Source organism: Branchiostoma floridae, chromosome 16 (genome assembly GCF_000003815.2).
Source record: "Branchiostoma floridae strain S238N-H82 chromosome 16, Bfl_VNyyK, whole genome shotgun sequence".
In the NCBI taxonomy this organism is placed as follows: Eukaryota; Metazoa; Chordata; class Leptocardii; order Amphioxiformes; family Branchiostomatidae; genus Branchiostoma; species Branchiostoma floridae.
Genome location: NC_049994.1, coordinates 15,444,783 through 15,459,175, shown reverse-complemented (window position 1 = coordinate 15,459,175; position 14,393 = coordinate 15,444,783). Strand labels below are relative to the sequence as shown.

Genomic DNA, 14,393 nt, shown 5'->3' with positions numbered 1-14,393 from the left:
ATGTGTCTGCCTTTAAACGAAAACTATCTACATTTATGCAAAACCGTTTCCGACAAAACTTCAAGCTAGAGCAGGCTTGCACATGGTCACTAGCATGCTGTTGCGCCTCTTGCATTGCCACAAGGCCACGATAATTTTACCTTATATTATTACTACATGTACATTTGTATATCTATTTCATAGATCTAGACTCCATATTGTATGTGTGTTGTTAACTTGATTTATCTTGACTTGAATGTTACATTGATTATGATATCTGTTCTTGTATTTATGTATATAATGATTTGATGTATCATTGTTATGTTTAAGGTATGGCGGCTTCGAAAAGGTGTCTTTTGACACCTGTTCCGCCATACCCTCCAGTGTGGAGAATCCAAATAAATAAATAAATAAATAAATCTTACTTAGAAAAGAGATGAAAATTGACTCAAACTACTCAAAGTAAAGTAGAAGTTGTAAATGGGGATTGGTGTCTTGTTTGACTTGTTTTGAAATATCTAATACTGTAATTCCTGATTTTTTCAATGTACTGTTATGTTCATGGTTTTCACGGTGACGACTATAACGTGAACTTATCATTACCGATAACAGATAATTCACAGGCTTTTTTGTATGTGCACTTGCCGTGACAGTGAACATTTAGTTCCGAGAACAAGTTAAATTTTCTCAGACCGTGAAAGTTTGGTACCGAGAAGACAAAGTGAATTACAGTATATCGTTATTCTACCTAGCTTTGTATTCATGAGTACTATTGCGTAGGTTTAGAACTTGTGTAAGATGTTAAGAGTAGTCAAACAAACAGAAAACTGCTCTCACCACCATAGTATCTTCTCTAGAAGCCCCCAAACACACGAGCTTGTTAGTATTTGTACCAAGATGTCAAAGTTAGTCCTTTGACACATGTGCAGTCAGTTTCTCCCTCATGGGTCCATGTGATAAAGAGGGCAGTTCCTAATATGGCTTCTCCCAGCCTAACACAAATCTTCTGGACCCAAACCTTTCCTCCCAAACCATGTAAAGGCATTTAGCTGGTTTCTATTAGCTTGTACAGGGCTTTCTCAGCATTCCTAAAACATGTTTCATTCATTTTGAATTGTCTGTACTAGCTACAGTTTCCCAAGATGGAACAGTAAGCAATAAAACAAGTTGGAAAATGATCGATTAACAAAAAAAAAAAAAATGTTTCAGTAACTCTTCAGCTACCTTCTGAAACATTAACAAGGTAAATTTTGTTTAATAATGTACTTCAAACATGATAAAACTATTTACCACAATATCACAAGAGCGTGAAATTAGTTGAATGAAGTTTACATTTGACATTGTCAACATATATCATGAAAATCCTGAAAATCTGTTGCTCAGCCGCTCTAATGAAAAAATGAGAAACAATTGTACTAATTCATCAATTTGCTTGTTTAGAAATACCTGTTATGGTCGCTATAATCAAACATCATAAGCAATTTCTTTATTCATGTAGAAAATGCATTGTTTTTAGATCATGAATTTCTCATCTATATAGTGCAAAGATGTTAATGTTCTTGTTAGTATGATTACATCAGGACTCAGTGTAATTTTGCATTTTTATGTTGATTATATTAGATTGTATTGATCCTTCATATGAAGCTTGATATTAAAATATCTTTATGATAGATTTTATTGATTCTGAGCACCTTTGATCCGAAACATAAGCAGTTGATAGAATTTCACCCTATATTTTGGGACTGTAATAAACTTCTGTACATGTGACCATGGCCTGGATATGTCTTGTTCTGGTATGTCATAAAAAGTTGTGAAATGAATATCGTTACATTTGTATGTGGGCGGGATCTGTTGATTAAAGATCATGTATTGTAGGCTTGTGTTTTCTTACTATTTTTTTCATAGTCATCAATAATTTGGTTTTATGTATATCATATCGCTATATGTCATCATGATCACATAACACAGAAAAATAAATTGTTTACTGTATGTAAAAAATCTAATATTTTCTTGTTTTGAATTAGAAGATTTTAAAATCTCCAGTACATGTATATTAACAGAATATATGCATCATATGCAACTTTGGTTAATGGCATGATTTGAATAGTCAATCATTCCATATCGTAATTTGTGAACAAAAAATGTACAGTATGAGTTACTGTAGAATGATGATTTGATTTGAGCACATACATGTATGGAGGAGGAGGGTATGGCTCTGCTAGAAAATTTGTTCCTTTTTCTACTACAATATACCTTCAGTCTTCATGTATTTACATAATACCGGTTACTATTGATTATGAAGGAAGTAACTGAATTGAAATGGCCCAGAAGTACTTATATAAGACCAGTACATTACACAAAATCTATTCCATCTATATTTCTTTGTTTCTCTATCTTTTATTGCACTCTGTCTTTCAATCTGTGTGCAGACTAGTAATTTATAATGTCAGAAGTAACTGAATTAAAACAGCCCAGAAGTACTTGTATAAGCCCTGTAAATGGCAGCCATCGTGGCCAGCTGTGTCCACAGGAGTGTCAGGGGGATCTGACATGTTAGTGTATTGCCTGGTATAAATATAACACTGTGATAACAGATCAGATTAGAACAGCGTCAGCTCTGTGCTGCATGGCAGTTTCATAACACATACATGTATACATTGTAAAACCTGCATGCAGCTGGAAAATCTTTTACCTGAGTTTTGTCTTGATAAGACCAATGACATCTACGTTAAGACCTTGTAGTTTTGTATCAACATATTGTTGGAATAGGACAAAGCACATCATTCTGTTGTATAGAGTATTACATGTACATGTAAGTATGTTACAAAATGTACATCACGATGATACTGCAATATAGGAAAAAAACATTACAGTACAGACATACTCTTGTCAAGTCAAATAAAAAAATAGAAATGCTATACTCATTAGATAAATTGAAATAATGTTATCAAGTAAGTTATTGTGCTTTTTGAAGGTCTTGATCTTGAATTATACGTTGCCAATGATCGTCGACCCCTTAAATTCCATAAACCCTTTACCCAGACTCCTTACTTGGAACATGGATCATGTGGTAGTAACAAAGATGATATTATAAATTTAAGTTTATTTTAGGCACTTCTGGCCCATACTAATGAAAACGATACACAATATGTACATGTACCATGTACATTTATGTTCAGTGGCACAAAGCCAAACATTTTTAGTCTTGATGTTTGACGTAGTTTGGTCATAAAATACTCATAATAACAAACAGATCATTGACTGTCTATAAAGCAACACTTTGAAGTTTATCACTGGCTGCAAGTACATGACTGTAATAGTCAACACACAATGTACTACATGTATGTTGGAGTAGGTGAATTGTTATATTAAAAATGTACAATGCTTTATCAAACTTGAAGGCATTATTGCCAGCTGTGCAAATATGAGACTCCATTTGCTAGTATATTGCCTGGTGATAAATTTTACTGCAGAATTGGTTTGAAGCATTTACTGTTACTCTGAAAAGGTGTTAGTAATGTTAGACATCATGAAAAGCCAAAGAGGACTGTGGAAATACCTTTAGTTTAAAGATTAGGCCATATCAAATTAATCTTGGTTCTCAGATTTCAATGCTTACACTGTGCTGTAAAAACAGAAACACTTCTGGTAAAACTGTATACATTTCCCTTTGGTGTTAACATTGACTGATAATTAGTGTATTGAAACATTTGGTGATTTTAAAGTATTGTATAAATTGGAAGGTTAATGTTAACAGTTGGACATTGAGTTTTTTATTTACCGTTTTCATCATTTTCAGTTCTTATCCCTGACGTGACTATTTTGGTGAGCTTATTTTAGACCATTGAGTCATGTCCACAATTAGACATACGTTATAGATTTTATACTTTTTAATCTGTTTCTGTTGATCAGAAATGATTGTAACAGAAAGTGAAATTTGTTTCATGTTTAGATGATAAAATCCGAAGATACATGTATGATCTTGTCAATGTTTATTACAGTCTCATTATAATAAACTTGCTTTCCATTTCTAAAACACACCAAGTTAAAAGTACTCTTCCCCTGTATTACTGCAGGCATTACCCGCAGAGCAAGCCGACAGTCGTTTCAGAGACACCGGAGATCGCTCGGGTGATGCAGCAGTCGCAGCAGCAAAGTCTGGTAAGACTCACGCACGTTATCGGTGTGAACGGTACACAAACAAACAAACAAACAAATACACAAAACACAACCACACAAACAATGCTGGTGTATCCAGGTATGTATACAAAAACAAAACGAACAACAACAACAAAGCTGAGGTTGGTAAGTCCTCCACGTGTGTGTGAGTGGATGAAAGACACAACAAAATGTACCACAGTTAACAATCTATGGACAGTATGTTATGTTTTTCTTACCCCAAAATTACATATAAGAGAATATACAGGTGATGTCATTGACTAATCTAGAAGGAGAGAGAGAGAGGACCACCATTGACCGTGCACCAGGCTACAGCAACCAGCACTGGAAAGGTCTCCAGGATTGCCTCTCAACAAATGACATACTAACTGACAGACAAGGTAGCAATACAGTGACAGTGACAGACAGACCTCTACAGACAGACTGACAGACAGACAGACAGACATACAGGACAGAATTTTTCAAAGGTTTGCTTTTTATCATTGGCCTCTTTTTCTTTCATCCAAGCACTGTCCCTTTTTTAGAAGACTGTTCATAATCTACTCTCACGACTGTGTTTTTGAATATTTTTTCTCTTTTCAAGAATCAAGTCCTTTCTGGCCTTCTTATTTAGTCTGCCAGTGTCTTTTCTCTTTTCAAGAGAATACCATGATAAAAATGTCCTCATCAATCTGAAAGTATTTGTAAAACGCTTCGTATCGTCTTTGTACACTCTCTTCCCTCTATTAAGTTTACTTATATGTAGTGTATATCCTTGACTTTCACTGTACTTGATATGTTTCACCTAACTTTGCCTCATTACAATAAGACTATGTATACTTATGTGCATGTAGAAAACGTTCCTTTTAAAATAAACTGTCACTTGTTTCGGATATACCTGTACCTGTACCTGTACCTGTACCTGAACCTGTACCTTTCGCAATAATGGTAGATCCTCAAAATGGTTGATTAGTCTAGTCTCTATTGTCTTATGCAAGATGATTTAGATGACTGTACTATATTCTGAAAAATAAAGAGAGAACAACTATGGTAATGCGACTGTTGTTCTTTGCACTACCCGCTAAGTGAGTCCAGCATTCTGGAATATATGCCACACAAGTAAATATGTTTTGTAACTTTTTTTATGTCTAAGGTGCCTATGATTTCTACTGTTTGTGTATCAATTTTATTTACCAGTTTGTTTGATACATGTTTGGAACACCAAATTACAGCACCCATGACTTTAAAGATGAAAGTCATTTTCCAAGTTTCAAGGTCATCATGTTTTAGCCCTTTATTTTCATGTTACTCAATGCATCGTTAAGTTTTATGATGACCCTATTAAAAGAGCATGGGTCCCTCTACATAATTAGAATAAAGATGTGAAAGTGTTTAGATGTACTTAACTTTGAAAATTTTCCAGGGACAAATTTTATCGTCTTCAAATTGAAAGCAAAGCTTTGTTATAGCGTGTAGACAATTTTACAGTATAAAACCCTCAGTAAGCTTAAGGAAATCACAGTAGAAAAGAACAGTTTTGCAACAACTATCATGACTTTGTACAGATAATTTGTGCCATTGATATATCTATACCTAGCATGCAGCAAGAAAAATGGCTGAAAATTTTAAGCATATGACCGTAATAACTTGTAGGATATTAATGCTCTTTAGTTTATGTTATGTTATGTTCCTCTCCTAGCATTTACCCTGAAAAGGGTGTGTTAGCTTGTTGTTATATATGTCTGTGTCCTGTTGACCTAGCTGTACCAGTTTCAACTGCTGCATTTAGATCAAACAATTTATATTTTGCACATTCTCCCTCACTCACACAACACGACTTACACATGCCTCCAACAGTTTTGCTCCTTCTTTCTTGTATTTTCCTTTCACGCTGTCTCATTTGACGGTTATATTTGGCAGCTTATGACTCTCATAGTACAAAAATATCCTGCATTGTTGTTATGGGTTTGCCTTGACTCCTCTTTCATGTCTCATTAACATAATTCTTTGGCTTTTCTCCTTGATGTAGTAAACATACTTCTGAACTTATTCTATTTCTTTACCTTTGTTTCATTCTGTAGCATTATATTTATCCCTTTTCTCTTCTTCTTTTCTTTCCTTCTGTCTTCCTACTACAAAAAACAGAGCTGATTGTTAGAGAAATTTACCAGAGTCTAAAATCGTAGGCAGTACCAAAAGCTTCCTGTCACGCCCGGGATAGCCCCACCCCCAAAAGCGTCGGCCCAGCAGAATTGCTGCATATATAGGCGGCTGATTGACAGACACACTTGTGGGAGAGGCTGGGAGGCACGGGCTAGCTGCATCATCATCATCTGACCGGGGGATATATCGGTTACCAAGCGGCTCGCATACCCGGATTACTGTGTGGAACCGTTCCCTGTTCCTTCTCCTCTTCTTTGTTGAAGTCCGGATCGCACCGCAAACATGGTAAATATCGAGCCGAGTTTCTGTAACCCCTCAGTTTGCACTTGTCTGCTGCATAAATGCTGTACCTCTTGTGCTTTTTCTGTGTTGTTTGTAATTAGGATTTATATCATCAGATAGCTTGCCATGTAGGGTTGCAACTTCAAGTCACATATGCAATTTATTAATCATTATGCTTCAATAAATGGACAGAATGAACCAATAGCAGTCTCTAAAGCAAAGAGTTTAAAACATATGTTTTAGTTTGAAAGGAAAAAGACATTAGAAGCAGAGAAAGTTTTGCTGATGAGATTTTTGGGGCTCAATTTTGCCATAGGGCATGGAACATACTGTAGGTGCAGCCATATTTGTATAGGAATGCCTGGGCTATTTATGTATGCTTCGTCTTTCCTTCTCCATAAAAATCTAACCGGCTTAAGAATAACGAGATAAGTTGTCAGATTGTGTAGAAGTAAGGTTGTAGTGTACGGTTGTGTGATGGGGTGCTGCACAAATGTTTTATTATTATTTTGTGGCTGTTGGGTCACCCCGATAAGATGGACATAGCCTGATAACAATCGTTTGCCATAATCCAAGAATTCTAACCCAAAACAGCTAGATGTGAAATAGTATATCTTGCTTGATTGTCATAAAAGCACTGTATGTATCTTTGTAATTTTTGTGAAGCAATTTGGAGTTCAAATTGAAAGTTAACGAAGTGTTCAGAGGTTTAGCAATTGTAGATAAGGCATAAATGTTTTCGTATTTTTAGACGTTCTGAAACTTGATATGCGGATGGCATGCCGAACATAGTATTTTGGTCTGCAATTGCCTTGGTGCAACGTAACTAGAGAATGTGTAGCATAGGTCTACAAAAGGACACCAGGAAATCATTAAAGCAGTGCTAGTAACCTTCAATCTGGTTCACTCTAGATCTGAAATTTCGTAAATGGACACTGGGATAATGTTGCACAGACCATTTACTTTCTGTATTGGTTCACTGGAAGATCGCTTGTCATGCTAGATTATATTTATGCCATATCAGGTTGACATCATTTCAAATTGTCATGCCATGATAGGTGTGGGGAGGGGGGCAGTATAGACAGAAGGATGAGAGGACAGTTTTGTAGCCAAAGGGTGTCTGGGAGCCTTGGTCGTATTTCAGGTTATTTCCTTATACAGATAATACAATAGATTCAGCTTCAGTCATGGAAAAAGATACACAAAAATACACTTTTTTTGTAAAGTACAGGTCATCACAAACATCCTCTAGCTCAGAAACTGAAATAAGAACTACATGTACTGTAACAGTAATTGAAATAGAATAGAGGAGAGTTACTCAAGTGCAAAATGTAGTCCACACCATGAGGAATTTGATGTAGAATTACCAACATTTCCATAAATGTCTCTTGAGCCTTGACTCTTGAAAATGAATATTGGGTGGGACTGTTTTTTAACTGATACACTCACTGATACAATAACATATTAATGTTTATATGTTTCAAAGTAAACAAACAAACAAACAAACATGTTGACCGTTGTCCCTGATGTTTCAGGCTGACCAGCCATGGGATACGCCGGAGACCAAGCGCGTCCGGGAAATGGGCACAGTGCAGAGTGAGGTAAAATAGGAGAACAGGAGCATGGCAGTTATGATGTCATGAGTTTGTTTCTACTTCATGTGAAAGTCCAAGACATTTTGTTTCCACTTCTTGTGATTGTCCAAGCTAAGGCATACTGATATCAGTAGTACATGTAACTTCTTGTGAAAGTCCAAGACATATGATGTATTTCTTAACTCATTGTGAAAGTCCAAGACATGTGTGAACTTCTTGTTTAAGTCCAACATAAGTTTCTTCAACTCTTGCAAAAGTCCAGGTCCAAGTCCATGTTTCTTCTTGTGAAAGTCCAAGACACACTGTTTCTGTTAGCTCATTGTGAAAATCCTAGACATGTTTCTTACACTCTGTAAACGTTCAAGACAAGTTTCTTAACTCTTTGTGAAATTCCAAGCATGACGTGTCACTGTGTCATAGTACATTCCAAAGTGTGTCATCATCCGTCATTACCCATGATGCCTATAGGCAATATCCCAGCATGCCTTTTGACAACAATGCAGTAAAAGTCATTAATCATCATTACCCAGCATTCTGTGCAAATGCTAGAAAAATGAGCTGATCAATCCTCCAGAAATTCTAGATGCTAAACGTTTAGTGTCTGGAAAACTTGAAAGTGCCATCCTAAGGAATTATGGATAGCAGAATTCAGCTGGGAGAGTCAGCCAGCGGAAAGATATCTTTAACTGTGTGGGTTAATGATTGTGGCCAAACTCTTCTGATAAATTATGCTCCCAAATTGGCTAAATTGTATCTATTTTTCACCAGGCATAGTTAGTCTGGTTGAGACCATATTTCTATAGCACTTAATTCACAGTGTAGCTTGCTGGGCGAAGGTCCCAGATATTTAGAGTTCATACATGTATATGGGAAAATTGTCATAGAAAACATTCAAGCGTGGACGTGTCATGGCCTTTCTACAACAGCATAGTTGGCTGTATAATGGTATTTAAGAAACAAGGAAAGTAGGATCTCTTTACTTTTAACTGCACGTACATACATGTAAATGTATACGTATCATGTTTCATGTAAGTTGCGTAAGCAGGATTGCTGTATCCCACACAGGGGGGTACGATTACTACTGTAACTGGAGTGGAAACCTACTCAGACTCAGATGAAGAAGTGATCATTACACATTACACAATGGAGACCGCAGGTACTCCAGGCAGAATGGAGGTGGAGTATGAAACGACAGAGTGGGAAACTACACGAACAACAGAACTGACGGGGTCTGCCCAAACATATGAAACAGAGTATGAAACAACGCGAACAACACAACAAGGAGGGGCCACCCGTTCCTCGGTACTTCTTAAATCTCTGCAGGATATCTTATTTTGAAGCTGGCTGAATTGTTTGATCCTGATTTGATGGATCCTTCGTGTCTTTTTGTGCTTTTATGGTCCAGAGAGCCAGCTGTATGTTGTCATCTTTGTTTTCTATGCTTTATTGCATCATTTTTGTATGGTTCAACACAAATCCCTTCTGCCCAAGACTTTTTGAACACCTCTCCTCTTCAACATATCCTTGTTTTAACCAACGATCTTTGAGGTATTCTGAGGAATGCCATCGTCAATCCCTGTTTAAGTGGCCCTTTCATATGCCCCACCCCCTCTTCCCTCAAAAACAACTATCCTTCTGGTATTCTGAGGAATGCCATCTCCAGGCCTTTCCATCCACCTCTCCCTGTTCCTCAAAATTGATGTCTTTTGAATGAACAATTCTTGAGGCATTCTGAGGAATGCTGCCTTCAAGCCTTGTTTGAGTGGCCTTTCTTCCTTCCCCCCTCCCCCCTTCAAAGTTGAACCAACAACCCAAGAGGTATTCTGAGGAATACCCTAGCTATTGGGCAACTCAGTTGATACTTCCCCGTGATGTTTTAGGCGGAAATGATGGCTGAGATGACGGCCGGATCCGGAAAACGGGGAGATCAGTCATGGGAGACGCCGGAAATGGTCCGATGTCGGGAAATGAAAGATCTCCAAAGCGAGGTAAAGACATGTTGTCGATGACTCAGTGCCTTACAATGCCAGACCAGCTCAATGGCTGGCTCATATATACATGTAGCTGATGTTGTAGCAAAGCAAGGTAGAGAAAATCCTTCTCACTGGCAAGAAGATCAGACGATGCTGCAAAGTCTGACTTTTCTTTGAGCTGCAGTTGACCAGAATCCAGTGGCTTGCTGTGTGTGACATGCCTCCTGCCTGGTATGATGTACTGTGATGTTCCTTTATCATGTGATGTGGGCTGCATATTTACTTTTGAAGCAGCCCCTGATCTGGAAGAAGCCAACTTGCACTGGTTGCTGCCTTGATGCTGACTTTGATGGCAGTTGAATGCTCTGAGCAAGCTATCCTCTTCCTACATGTCACCATCTTCATTTCACACCCTTTCATTCATTCAGTCATTCCATTTCTTGAACTCCAAGCAGCTGTACCTTGAGGTGTGACTGCCAAACCATTCAGCAACCTATCATCCTCTCATACTTTGAATCCCAAATCCATTTCATATTCATTGATCCATCTGCATGGCAATCCCCTACCCAAGCATCACTTTTATAGCTGCTATAAAGGGGTGTTTTCCTTGCATTGCCAGCTGTGATGATCTTCTAGGCAGCTTATACCTCAAGGTAGGGCTGCTAAACCATCCAGTATCATCTTGTTATGTACTTTCATGTTCATCTTCTCATACCACCATCCTCTTATCCTTTCCCAAATCCATTTCATTGTCATTGGCTCATACATTCCACTCCTCGATGAACCCTTTGCATCTACATATATTATGGGGTGTTTAGAGTGCACCTTCTTCTTGCATTGCTGGCTATGGTATTTTAGCTTGGACTGCAGAATCATCCAGCAAGCTTTCGTTTTCCCATTCTTTCCCAAGTGCTTTTCTGAATGATTTATTCTCCTACTGCCTCTCCAAGTGCTTTTGCTTGTGTGCTGAGATGCTATGGGGGTGTTTAGAGTGTGCCCCCTCTACCTGCATTGCTGACTGTGGTGTCTTGAAAAATTCATATCCTCTGCCCATGCTTTTCCAAGTCCATTTTGCCTTCTCCAACCTTTGAACTCTTACCCTAGCACCAGCTTGTACAGATAGCATTGGGTATTTGCACTGTGATGTACCATTAAGCAAGGTGCCAGGCTTTAATTCATCCTCCTTCATGCAGCAAAGCGCAGCAAGAAAAATGCTGTCTTGTGCATATCAGACAGCTTAGTACATAGCAATGTCATATTGCTGACTTACATGTACAAGAGTTTGTACTATGTTGTACATGTTTTAGTCTGCTGATGGCTTTTGCATTAGCTGCATGTTGATGTGTCACTTTCTTTGGACTGCAGAACAAGTTCAAGACAATTGCACACTTTTGTCTCACAGCAATATGGAAAGCAAAGCTTGTTCACTGTTTAGGTTTTAGTATTAGTATAAGTTGCTGGTCATTTCGTATGGGGTATCTGACTACATTGTATCTGTAGAAGTGACCTGTTACCTTGTAGAAGCTAATATGCTACCACTACACTTTGTTAATGGAGGTGTAGATACAAAATATGTATTTATTTAGACATGGTATGACTTATGTGATGTAAAATACATTCATGTTTCCTTGTGTAACAATTAAGTAATTTGATTGTCATCATGTAGTCATTCAATGTACAAATTATATGTAACTGTAACACTGAATAGTGTTGTAACCCCCCTTGTGACATGTGTAACCCTAACCCTCCACCCGTGTGTCCCCTCCCCCCTCTTACAGAGAGTGTACAAGGAAAAAGCTAAAGAAAGAATGAAGGCTTACACTCACCATCCAGATGCACCTGAGATGGCGAGATTAAAAGAAATAGGAAAAGTCTGCAGCGAGGTACATTGTTTATTAGCCGCAGTTGATTTTTCGCAAGAGAAATGCACTTTTCAATGAGGCAGAATGAATGCAGACTCCATAAATGCAAAGCGAGTCGCATGTAAATTATTCTTAAGGCTAATACTTTATTCTTTTTTTTTTTAAAAACAAAATCTATGAATTGAGAAACAATGTCTTTCCCATATCCTTAAATGTTGTTACAATTGCTGTTACATGTTGTATTTTGTATATACAATGTATACTTTGTGAAGAAAAACATTTCAACAACAATTGTTATCAAGACATTGTCTCATTTCATAACATTTTTGTTCCCATTTTATGTTCCATCTTTTTGTTCTAATGATACACACCATGTATTGTTATCAGAATGTTGAATCTTGCACCGTGTGTATTATGAATAACTATCTCAGTGTATAAAGATGATATGGAAGGTTGTGATAATTTGCATGACATTGTGTACTAATGCATCTGTTTCTATCCCTGCTGGCTTTGCCATACGTTTTGGTCCAGAACCTCCCCTGGTAATGTAAATGTCTTGAATACTTCTAGATAACTTACAAAGCAGTTTTTCCAGACAAGTTTGACTGCTTCTTGGTGCTCCTGGGCCATCCTTTCACTAGTAGCAGTACCTTGTAGAATGTATGGAGATCTAAGATCTGAAAACAAAATTGAGCAAAGTCTTATTGTTTTCAAGATGTTGGCAAGGGAAGTTCTAGTGAGTTTTCATGCAAGAACTTACATCTGAAATGCCCTGAAAATTGAAGGATTTTAAAAATGTCAACATAGATGTGTTAGTGAAGGATATATTATTACAACAGTTTTCTTATGCTACCCTTTTCAGTGCCAAACTGTCACTTTGACTTTGACATCAGGAAAATGTGGGCTCAAAATGCAGAAAGTGAAAGAATGGCCAAGAGCAAATGTTTGACTTACACGCTTTAGACTGTCTTGCTTGAAGTCGAAGATAACCAATGGCCTCTTAGGTGTGTAGTCCACAGATCTCTCCCAGTTTGAGTTTTTAGCATGCGGACTGCGATGAGCTTGCGAGTGTTCTCTAGTCGCCATGACAACACAAGCTCTGATGACTCTGATTGGTTGGATCTCTAGGTAAAATACCACGAGGCCTACGAGAAGAGCAAGGCCAAGGGGTACACGTCTGTCGTTGACACACCAGAAAACATCCGCGTCAAGGAGTCTGGAAAGATCGCGAGCCAGGTAGGACAAAAAATAACACCCCCTTTGAGTGCCGTGGTTTCTCCCGTACTTAACCTAACATCCCACCATATCCTGGCGTGATTGGAACATACCATGTCTTAACGGGGAAATTTTTCTAGGTGACCGAACAACTGCAGGAAGAAGGCAACAAGGAGAACTCCATCAAAGTGACTGCTGCCACACAATCTACAGCCATACATTTTATTCATACAAACAAGAAAATATCTATGACACCTCTGGACTTTCTTGTCCATGCACTACATTATTTTCCTAAAGATACAGATCAACTACTACATTATGGTTTAAAACAACAGTACCTTACACATGTACCTGTGGTAAATACAAGTATTCTCACAGTAGATGTTTGGAGACTAAATCAGTATGTTATCCTAGCTGGCAAAGAGATTGCTAACCACAAGCAAAAGTGTTAGAGAGGCAGTTTGTCAAAAAAATGACCAGCTTGGAAAATGACTAAGCCTCCCAACATCTGCTTGGAGATTGAATATTGGTACCACTCATTGCTGACACAACTGCAGATGAAGAAAACAATTTTTGAGGGACAACTGCTCCCATGAAAGTGGGACGCTGCGCGATGTTTTTGATGTCACCGCCATGCAAGACTTGCTGTGGACTAGTGTATGCGTGCAAGTACAACACCAGGAATCGATTCCAGACGTTCTGGTAACATCATACTGGCAAGGACAGGTAGCTTTATGGAGTCCCTCTACCTTTGCTGTGATGGTAAGTGCTTCAAGTATTTTTTGGCAGGGCTGTACCATCCTGAATGTTCAAGAGGGGGTATATCAGCAAGATCTTTAGAAATGTACCTTGATATGTATTTTCATGTAGCAATGTTGTTTTATCTTTAATATTTCTTAACTGTTTTTTTATCAGAATTCTTCTTGCTTTTGGAAATCTGTGAAACCTTTGTTTCATTTTATGCATATAGAATTAAAAATTTTACCACCCCCAAGCATTTAAGATGGATCAGCCCATAGTTATGACAAACACTAGCACCCAGGGGTGCTTAGAAATGTGATAAGCCAAAGCTGGGCAACTGAGTTGCCGCTTTGGGATTGCACGATTTCTTCTGTATATGAAAGGCTCTAACATGTGAGGTACTCGACAGGCGAAATGCATCGAAG

General features: G+C 37.9%; 2 protein-coding genes across 2 annotated transcripts in view; both read left to right on the top strand.

The window, feature by feature from the left end:
• The window catches only part of LOC118403160 (LIM and SH3 domain protein 1-like), a 32,474-nt gene extending 26,054 nt beyond the window's left edge, over positions 1–6,420 (top strand). The window contains exons 3-4 of the mRNA XM_035801703.1: positions 4,056–4,140; positions 6,283–6,420. Of these exons, the coding sequence (XP_035657596.1) occupies positions 4,056–4,140; positions 6,283–6,288 (91 nt within the window). The 3' untranslated portion in view covers positions 6,289–6,420. The remainder of the gene's footprint in view (positions 1–4,055; positions 4,141–6,282) is intronic.
• Positions 6,421–6,447: 27 nt separating this feature from the next.
• The window catches only part of LOC118432830 (nebulin-like), a 138,704-nt gene continuing 130,758 nt past the window's right edge, over positions 6,448–14,393 (top strand). The window contains exons 1-6 of the mRNA XM_035844451.1: positions 6,448–6,585; positions 8,118–8,183; positions 9,243–9,479; positions 10,058–10,165; positions 11,929–12,033; positions 13,141–13,248. Of these exons, the coding sequence (XP_035700344.1) occupies positions 6,583–6,585; positions 8,118–8,183; positions 9,243–9,479; positions 10,058–10,165; positions 11,929–12,033; positions 13,141–13,248 (627 nt within the window). The 5' untranslated portion in view covers positions 6,448–6,582. The remainder of the gene's footprint in view (positions 6,586–8,117; positions 8,184–9,242; positions 9,480–10,057; positions 10,166–11,928; positions 12,034–13,140; positions 13,249–14,393) is intronic.